Below are 10898 nucleotides of genomic sequence, written 5' to 3'. Positions count from 1 at the left end.
TTTTATTTGATAGTATTCTAATCAACATTATATTTGCAAATCATATATGATTGACAACTTAAAGGTTTATTCGCGATTGGTGAAATGTTTTCATTGGTTGAATACTCGACTTTTGTCATGTGATCGTTCCCTATTTATGTTAATATCAGTGATACTGACTCGAAATCTTGTGGCAAAACAATAACAAACTGTATTTTACGATTGGATTGTATGAATTTTCGGTGCGTAACTAAAGAGAGTAGTGCAAGAGTAAACAGCAATATATATCTTTGTTTGTAATATTTTTTGCTAAACCTGGAAAAAGGTTGAATTTACTACCAAGATCAGAAAACTTTTTGAGTCAATGTTGTTGGCTAGGAAAAATATTTGCTGACGAAAGTCATGGTCGTTCCATTTGAGGGTGGTGAATATGTATACTATGTAATTGTGCAGATTGAGAATTGTTACTAATTAACAATATTACGGAGTATGCAAACCAATTGAATCCTCGTATTAGACAGCATTATTTATGTGAACTATAAAGGGAATCTGTAAACATATACGGATACCTAATTTATTTTTGTCTTTAGATTTGAACTTAACCATCGGATATATTTTATTTTCGTTTGAAAATTTAAAATTAAGAATTTATACTGTAAAGTATATAGAGTTCAATATTTAGAAAAAAAAAGAACAAACTGGTAAGATCTTTTTACTATACATTATATATAATTTAAATAATTTTTTTTTAAGTAAATATATAACTCAGCAAAGTTTCAGTTTTTAATTTAATTGATTTTAAGATTTATGTATTGATGGGAGAATCTGGATATATTGAACTATTTTCGGAGATTAAAACTAGCTCAATGGATGGAATAATAAAACAAGAACCAAATCAAGAAATGGGTCCTTCCTCAGCATCAGTACCTATACCAGGAGGACACAGAAGTACTCGGGGTGTATATGAACAATTTTCACCATCTCCATTGACATCAATATGGCCCAATAGATCTGATCACATAGAATCACCATTTAAAGTAGATTCGGAACAGTTAGATGATTTTTTTAAAACAGAGAAATGGGAAGATGATGACATATTACAAGTAGATAAAGCAGATCTTATACAAGGACCTACGCTTGCTGAATTAAATGCAAATGACGATACCCTCCTTGGTGATTTAAATTTTGATGATTTACTTTTACCAGAAGAAAGAGTTCAACCATTTAAAATGGATGTTAATGTAGCTCAATCAGTTGGTCCATTGTTTAATGATAACAATGTTGTATTTGCTCCAAGTAGTTTCCCGCAATCTGGATCAACATACCGTAATATTTGCCCTACATATTTAAATACACATGGACTCAATTTGAACATAAATATCAATGTTGCTGACAATTTGGAAACAATTAGCCCCAATGCTTTTCCAAGTCCAGGAACTAGTAATATTGCAGGTTTATATATAATTTATATTTTTTATATCTATCTTAATTTTATACTTTTCATAAAAATTTTGTTATTAACAAATTCTGTACAAAAAATTATTTTTTTATATGAATCACTAACAATATCACTTGCGATATATGTTTTATAGTAAAAATATATATAAAATTTAAAGTGCAAGGCATTATTATACATATTTAATGTACTATATGTACACAATGAAAAATAATGTATTCTAATGTATTAAAAGCATTCTAAACATTTTAAAATTATATTAATAATTAAAAAACTGTTTTCAAGATATATATATATATATTATTTTCATATCTATATGTTAAAATAAACAAAATATTCTCAAGATAAAAGTAATGTTTTAAATAATTGTTTTATAGGTAGTTCAACTGCAAGTTCTTCAACATCTCTACATCCTACAAACAAACCTAATGGGCAGTCTGCTCTTCATGAATTGTTAATGAGACGTTGTGATAATTCTTTTGATAATTCCACTCATGGTCAGATGGATGTTGAATGCACGAGTAATAAGTCTAAAGTTTCTAGACTATCCATGTCTGCACCAACCCGGACAATGGCGCTAGACCAAATTTGGGCTCGTAGAGAACCACGTCCACATTTATTAAGTACTGGTAGCCTTGGTGTTGTTGAAGCTGGTTCAACAAGTAGTTTAAGTACTGGAGGTGCACTTAGTCCAGATCCACTCTATCATATTGATCCTCTTAGCCATGATGAAGGTTATGAAGATAGTGATGATGATAGTGATCACTATGATGATTACAGTAGTGATAATGGTACTTTAATGTTTATGAATGATAACATCACTTTTAATGTTCTAATTAAAAATTCTTAATATAACGTATTTTCATGTGTATCTGAAACAATTACTATATCGATTTGTATATCTACAAATAATTACTTTTAATTTGTAGATACTGGTGGTAGCGATGGTGAAGATCAAAACACTGGAAGTAGAATAGGAGGTGGAAGTGTAGATTCAAATCGAGATAGTAAACATAGTAAGAAAGAACGATATTTTTGGCAATATAATGTTCAAGCAAAAGGGCCAAAAGGACAAAGACTTGTGGCACGAGCACGTCTTGAAGATCCACATATTTTAAATGAAGCCACAGATCCTGTTTTTAGTCCTCATTGTGCACTTCGTGGAATTAAGCACAGTGGAAAAGCTCGAAAAGGCGATGGAAATGATCTTACTCCAAATCCACGAAAATTATATAGTATTGGTCGTGAATTGGATAAATTATCTCGTATTATTAATGATATGACACCAGTTTCTGAGTTACCATTTACAGCAAGACCCAAAACACGCAAGGAAAAGAATAAACTTGCTTCAAGAGCATGCCGTTTAAAGAAGAAAGCTCAACATGAAGCAAATAAAATAAAATTACATGGATTAGAACAGGAACACAGTTGAGTACTTGTAATTATAATCATATGTAACCAAATATATTTTCTTGAAATCCAAATTCTTTTTTATTTTATTATCAATAATCTTAACATATTTGGAAATTTTAGCAAATTTTTTCTTTTTGATAAACTTTTTAAAAGTAGAAAAGCTAATTTAATATGTCAATAATTATTGTTGCAGAACGTTTAATTCAAGGTATATGCCAGGCTAAGCAAACGCTCGCTGCAAAATTAACAGAACCTAATCCCGAAAATCAAGAAGAGTTGACACGTCAAATGGAAAAATACTGTAAATTAGCTACCAGTTAGTACTTTTAAAATTTTTATATAAATATATGAAATAGTACGGTAAAAACAATTTTTAAAAAATTATGGTATTCTATTAATTAATTTTCTAGATACTTCTGTAAAGTTCTACACTATAAATTATTTGTTTATTTTAAATTAACGTTTTCTTAAATAAGTTTTAAAATTATTTAATTACTTAAATTGTATGATTTGAATGTTATCAACAGTTCCAGGAAGGATGGATATGTATTTCATGTTCTTTATATTTCTGTTACAGAAATACGAATAGCAAATCATTCAACCGAATTTGTTAATAAAGTATTGGATAAAGTACGTTCTGGTGTCCCTGATGGTGGTATTGATGACTTCTAATACACGACAGTTATTTGTTAAAAATGTTCATACGTGCGCATAAAATATGCGAGAAGGAAACGATGTGTATAAAACATAAATTCATCGTAAATCATGAATTGAATGCTTCTCATGGAAATCGAAAACCAAAAATGGAAAGTAAGAATATTGGTAATTTGATTTTAAATATAGTTTTATTATTTACAATCAGTTAACAAACAATAGATGATTATTGTCAGTGTTTTATAGCATTGGTTGCAAATAATTTTAACATAGGATACATTTGTATTTTGTGTAATAGAGTATTATTTTGTGACACTATTTCCCAAGAGTACAGATTTTGATTACACATTTCTTTTATATAAAGTTGTATACGTTGCACACGCCATTAGTTTTTGATTAAATCTGTGATAATTTTGTTAAATAATTATCAATGAGTTTTTAATGGAATATATGTAGTCCATATCAAAGCAGTACAAAAGCTTTCAACTTTCTAGAATGTTGAACAATTTGAAATGTACCATCGATTCTCTCTCGCTAAACGCTGCATTCCTATTTCCTATCTCTGCTTTTTCCTCTTTTATTATGTGTATATATCTTTATATATGTTTTGTATGTGTGCGTGTGTATACGCGTATGTGCATATGAAGTAAAAAACAAAGTGCTAAATATCGCAATATTATTCCATATAGTCATTGTAAAATAATAATCGTAAATCATTGTAAATTTGAGAAGGAACTTGGATTTTCTTCTGTTTTTCTTTACATTATGGAAAGAAAGTATTCACTAATACTATAATAAATTGTATATTACATATTCCCTAATTTCTATTTTGTGATGTAAATCTTTCTTATGTTTATAATCTGGAATAATATTGCGAATTTGAGTCAATTTTTTTTAGTACATGTATATATACATACTTGTTATCTTGTACATAGAACTTTTTTATGATACATGAAACATTTGTTAAGATCACAAGAGAAAATGATAATACTATTATTTCCCAAACAAATGAGAAAATACATTAATTTTATCAAGAAATGAAGCATCATTTAGGATTTATGATAAAATATTATATAACAAGTAAAGTTCTGTCTTTTTTGGTTTTAAGTAATAAACAAAACGAAATTTTTAACTATACTAGAAGTCAAATTTACTGATAGATCATGAAAAATCATGAGTTGTAGGTAATTGTCACAATGAATTTATAAACAAAACTTCGCTTTCATCTTTATGTAGCAATATGCTTCTTTCGCGTTTTAGTTTTGCAATGAAATTACTTCTTTGATCAATATATTTAGCCTCTGATATAATAATGAACAAGATATAATATTGATATGACAAGAAATGAAGGCAATGTTAATTTTTAAATATTTATATAGATTGTTATTTGTAAATATTTTTTAAATTTTCACTAACAGATTTATATCTTTTCTTCTGGATGTTATTTTACACTTACAATTAAATACTTTATTTTCATAACATATAAAAAATAAAAAATAGTCTATTATATCTAACAAGCTTCCACAACATGATATATATACATAGTATATTTATAACTGTATTTATAATATATTACATAACATTTTGTTTCATAGTTTTTTCATAGTTTCTAAATACGTGTGAATATTATACATAGTACAATATGTATAAAAAAAATATTGTTATACCTTTAAAATACTGTTTTAATGTTTTTATATATTTTTAAATATATACACAACGAAATCGTTTCGGAATTAATTCGGTACATTACGATAATGGAATAAATTCACACAGACTTATTTGATTTGATACTGTTTTTGAGTTACAAATAGTACTGCGCTAAAACATATGAAGTGAAAATTTACAAATAATGTTCAATTTCAATATGTGTAACCTTCATAACTATTCTAAAAATACTTCCACATTTAATAAGCTAATTGAATACAACATGACAAGAAAAGTTGACAGAATATGAAAACCTACAATTGGTATCTATAAGGTGGATACTACATCGAGGTGCAACATATTTGTTTTAAATTTGGTGTAAAAATAATAGATAGATATTATTTTTTTAAGGATAAAGCAGTTTGTAATTTGAAAAGCTTAAATGCTACGTGCGTTTATTTGAACTAATTTCATTATTTTGAAGAGCAGGATCTATATCTGAACTGAACTTTTATGTTTTAACTTATATCCTGTATATATCATATCTCCATATGCGCACGCGCTCACACCACAAAGATATGCGTGATTTATTTGGGAACATTGGAATGTTTTGTGAGTAATATAAATGTAACATTTTTCATCTTAAAATAATATAACATAAAAAAGCATATTAAGTGATGAAGATAGATTTTCTTATAGGAGCATGTTTGAAACAAACCCCAAAAATTTATAAAAATTTTATAAATTATATAGACTTATCTATAATATGATAGCACTAATTTGAAATAAATTTGAAGATGAAATGATAATATTCAACGTCACAAAAGATTACAAGTTAGACTGCAAGAATTCAGATGCATATAAACAATGAGCCTTTGACTAATTCAAACTTTCTTAATCACATTTTAGATATATATTGAATTATTTAGACTTTAGTTATGTTCATTATGTTGAATAACTTTATATGTATGCGCATTGTTGTCCATATTTGGATAAATGCTATTATATATCACAATTACTAAAGTATAGGTTATTTTGTTTAACAAAATTAAATTGAAATCTTTTTAGGTTCTTAAAAAAAATTGTTTCAGCTACAGAGAATATATCTTTTCATATCAAATAGCTTTTGCACCAGTTGCTTACAAATTGTTACGATGTTCTCAGATAAATTAATTACGCTATATACGCATTAAAATTAGTTGTGATTTAATATTAACAAATACATATTTTTTATGATTTTATTTAATTAATGTTAAAGTTTGAATAGTTTTCTAAATAATTATATAACTTGTTTTTTTTTTGCTATTAATACAATTTTTTTTGTTTTAATTTATAGTTATAATTTATAAAATACTCTCTGTAGTTCAGTTAACATTGAAAGTACTGAAAAGTGCTTTCAAATATATATTTTTATGATTTTTATATAATTAAATTAATCAACATTGCTACAAGTAGTTACATATTGATGTGATTCTAATTGGTGAAGCAAATGGTAGAAGGGTAATTAGCATGTTTTAAGCGTTTTAAGTGTATAAAATGTATGTCACTGTTAAGATTTAATTTATTTAGTTGGAAGATATGTAGTTTAATCGGAATTCAAAAAATTGTCATTGTTCTTATATTTGCGAAAAAATGCTTGAAAAAAAAATTTAATTTAAAATAGTGGGGAGATATCAAATGTATTTGCTAATTTAAGATGTATCTTCACTATTTAACGTTGATTCGAGTAAGCAATCAAATTTTTTAGAAAGGAAGATTCAGAAATGTTCAGGTTGACTTTCAAATGAAGTTTTACATTGTGATAGGATTTGTGATACTGAAAATATTGATATATATATATATAGTTTCAGACGGCTGATAGTTTACAATATATTTAATGTCAAAGTTATTATTTCTAAGATTAAGTAACATTTTTAGTTAAGAACGTAACGCGGCTTGTGAGATATTTATTTTCTGATAAAGTGCCTTCTTTTTCGAATCACGTTTTAATAAGTATTTATAATTATTCACACTAACGCTTTAGTTACTCGCACTAACACTATAATTTTTTTATAAATATTCTGTTTACATATATAATCTATTTTCATTATAATTTATGCATAGAGAAAATTAAATTCGAAGTAAGGACTTTTACATTAAATATTGATTAACTTTTGAGTGCAGTATATCCATAGATTAATCCTGCAATATATCAGTAACTTCGGTATCTCAAGCCTTACAACTGTGCAAAAGTTTATTCAAGACTTTAGGACCGTTTTACAGTAGTGACTCCGATAATGATTTCGTTTGTACTAATAAGATAAAACGAAAAGCAGTCACTACACCGTAAAATAACTGCCTAAACACCGTTGTTTCATTCGTACATATACGTATATATATATATGTACCAAGCAATGAGTCACTATTTCAGTAATATTTATTTATTATTTATTCAACATCACGAATGAAACTTCTAATTTTTATTTTATTATAATACAAATGTCTTTTTCATTGGATTAATATCTTCTTTTCTCTTTTCTAATTACATATATGTTTTTTAATGATATCTACAAATTTAAAAGGGGCAAAAACAACGCTCATAAATTTACACATAAATAAGTGATAAATTTATCTGAGTAATAATTATTCTTCTTAGAGGTGAAAGATATCTTTTTATATCTAAAATTCTTATATATTAAGGTACATTTGAATATATTGTATATGTTAAAACTGAAACAATTTTTTTTTTAGGAATAGAACGAGATATTACACACAATTTATTATATATATACACACAAATAGTATTTTACATAAGTAATCGCACTAACAATTTTTCATATAGTCTCTTTTACAACCCTTTTGAAGTTTATAAATTTGTTAGAAAAACGTCACAGCAATATCTTTTGTACTTTTGTATATCTTTATCTTTTTTTCTTATTAATGTAACACAATAGAAATTTAATGTTTTATGCAATGAGATAGTGACCATTAGCTACGTAATTGTTAATCATGCCTCTACTACCTATTGCTCTCGTGGTCGGATCGTGGATGGAGTTGACCACCTGTACTTAGGGGAACACTCTCAAGCAACCCGACTCTACCGATTTACACTTAATTAATTAGAAAATATTCTACTACTGGCTCTGATGATCAATCTCCGATGGCATGCCACAAAATATGTTACTAACTAACAGAGTACGATATCTTATAAAAGAATAAATTGAAATGAAAAGCGGAATTATAGATTTCATTTCTGATCTTTTAATTAGATTTCGTTTTCGAGAAAGTAGAATTTGTATATTTACCGGATATATATATTTGTTTCGTAAATACTTACTTCTGCTTAGAAAATGAAGCTTTGTTAAAAAAAAAATATCGACCATTTTCAATTTATTTTTATATGAAGTATCCATACTCGGTGATAATATTATAATATATTACATAGCGTCCTGTATTTTGGTAATAATCCAATTTAGATATGGCAATAAAGCCATTTTAAGTAATTCTAAAAGAGAAGTTAATATTATCGAAAGAAAAGTGTCTATTTTAAAGAAGCAAATATCTTGAAGAAATCATTTTCCAAAATGATATTTTTTGTGGAATAAAATTAAATAGTTACCTGTACCTCTTTCTTTTGATAGAATTTCATATTTTTATTATTTTTGTTTGTACAGATAAATATAAAACCATATAGAATATGTTAATTGTTTAATAATATTAAACAATAGAAATCGCGTTTGTATGAGAAAAATAGATCTATAAAACTTGTGTGTTTTGTTATAAATATGTACATATATGTATGTATATATATACATATAGAGTGAGTACAATGAGTGTTTGCAAATACTAAAAAGTTTTTGAATAAGATATTTTACTGATAAAACTGTGCATTTTATTTCTGCAATAATAATTTCTCATACTTGAATTTACGATCAGAGATATGTATTTAAATACCAAGACAAAACTGCTAATGTGTAAATACCTTTGTCTATATCCCTCGTACCTATTTTGTTTTAAATGTTTGAACGTAATATGATCTTTAGTGAATTTTTTAAATGATGATAATACGTGCACAGATTGTTCTGTCTATCCATCGCGTATTTAAGGCCATTTACAGGAGAAAATATTCCGTTGAATTTGGATTTCTACGAACTCCGTTATTATATTGATACAAATATAGTTACTTACGTAGCATTATTTATATAATAGCATGTCAATGATACAAACATTTATTATATTTATCATGATACTAAAGATACTGAACATTTTTTCTTTTCACCTTTTTTCACATTAAATGCAATGAACATATGGTCAAGTTAACGAAAGTTAATTATCTGAATTTGCAAAATAATATGCTATAGAGAGATAATTCTTTAAAGTGGTGACAAACGATAAGGAAGAAAACAAAGATTTGATTGTATAAAATAATAAAAGATAAACATTGTCAATGTAACTCATTGAGAAGCAGTTTAACTTTTCATTCACACGGATAATAGAAACCATATTCGAAATACAACGAATCTAAGAAATTACATAAGGAAATTGGAATTTAGCTTCTAGAAATGCGATTCTAATGGACATTTAGCTATAATTTTATCTAGCTAAGTATAAATCATTAAATATAAGCATAATATTTAAAATAATATATTTATTTTGTTACATGATATATAGCATATAATATTAGTATAAAACAAGTAATTAAAACATATAATGTTTTCTTTTAATAAAATATAAAATGGAAGTAATAAATATATAATTAATATATTAATATATTATTAATATTATAACAACTCTTTTCATATTATTCATATTTGTATAATATTGTTTTTCGTATATATCATTAAAACGTAATTAAATATCTTTTTGCAGGAAACATTTACGAAAAGCTGAATATAAATAAATATTTAATACTGTATGCTGGAGTGTGTTATATTTATGATATGAACTATATTTTTCATAATTAGGTAAATAAACGTGTTATTTTATACTTTATTCAAGTACACTATACATTATATATATATGAATATGTAATGTATGTATGCCTTAGAAATGTGTTTGTACCTGTGTTTTTACCTATTACTTATGATTTATAATTATAAAACTGGTATATCATATCTTGGGAAATAAATAATAATGACGGTAAAAGTATTGTAAGTAACAACAGCAACAATAATAATAATAATTTTATATTATTTAAAAATTTATCCACGATGTGATAATTTTAACATAAATAAGCTTTTTTTAACGTTATGAGAAAGAAATAATTAACATGCACAAGATTTTATTATTTTGGACGATTTATCTATATATTTTAAATACAGAAAGAAATAATTTGTTTATCTCTCTTTGTTATAAACAATTATTTCTCCCGTTATTCATATATTACAGGATAACTTCGTTTATCCGAATATGTTGGAGGACAAGGCCCTTCGGTTAACTAACGAATTCTGACGATAAAAGTTCACTAGCTATCTTTACCAGCTGTTCTTATTAGTTTCGATAATAAGAACCGACGGTTGGATAAGTGAGGTTGAACAACAATTTCAATCCAAACATTCAATCGTGAACGTGTATGATTCCAGAACACGCTTCCGTATAGCTGAAAGTATGCTGGACAGTAATTCAATTAATGGAGGTTCAGTTATAAGTTCGTCTAATTGACGCTAAACAATAACTTGTTCGTATAAATGAGATCCGAATAAACAAAGTTCTACTGTACCAATAATTGTAGAAATTGTAGTGATGCTTAATTCTGTTTATGTTTGAAAAAATT

General features: G+C 26.3%; 1 protein-coding gene across 3 annotated transcripts; it reads left to right on the top strand.

The window, feature by feature from the left end:
• Positions 1–111: 111 nt before the first annotated feature.
• LOC122565637 lies at positions 112–10821 on the top strand. Of its 3 annotated transcripts, none has more exons than XR_006316224.1 (7): positions 112–680; positions 783–1431; positions 1813–2226; positions 2365–2862; positions 3042–3164; positions 3426–3658; positions 9995–10821. XR_006316224.1 is itself a non-coding variant. In XM_043721819.1 (7 exons), the coding sequence occupies exons 3-7, from the start codon at positions 795–797 to the stop codon at positions 3518–3520; spliced, it is 1767 nt and encodes a 588-aa protein (XP_043577754.1). In that variant the 5' UTR covers positions 143–221; positions 570–680; positions 783–794; the 3' UTR covers positions 3521–9379. The 3 variants fall into 3 exon arrangements, 2 of the variants coding, with proteins under 2 accessions (XP_043577753.1, XP_043577754.1); XM_043721819.1 differs by lacking the exon at positions 9995–10821 and having other exon boundaries at positions 143–221; positions 570–680; positions 3426–9379; XM_043721818.1 differs by lacking the exon at positions 9995–10821 and having other exon boundaries at positions 3426–9379.
• Positions 10822–10898: the final 77 nt, after the last annotated feature.

The sequence above is a fragment of the Bombus pyrosoma genome, linkage group LG3, assembly GCF_014825855.1.
Source record: "Bombus pyrosoma isolate SC7728 linkage group LG3, ASM1482585v1, whole genome shotgun sequence".
In the NCBI taxonomy this organism is placed as follows: Eukaryota; Metazoa; Arthropoda; class Insecta; order Hymenoptera; family Apidae; genus Bombus; species Bombus pyrosoma.
Note: the sequence above shows the minus strand (reverse complement) of the source record. Positions and strands in the feature narration are given on the sequence as shown.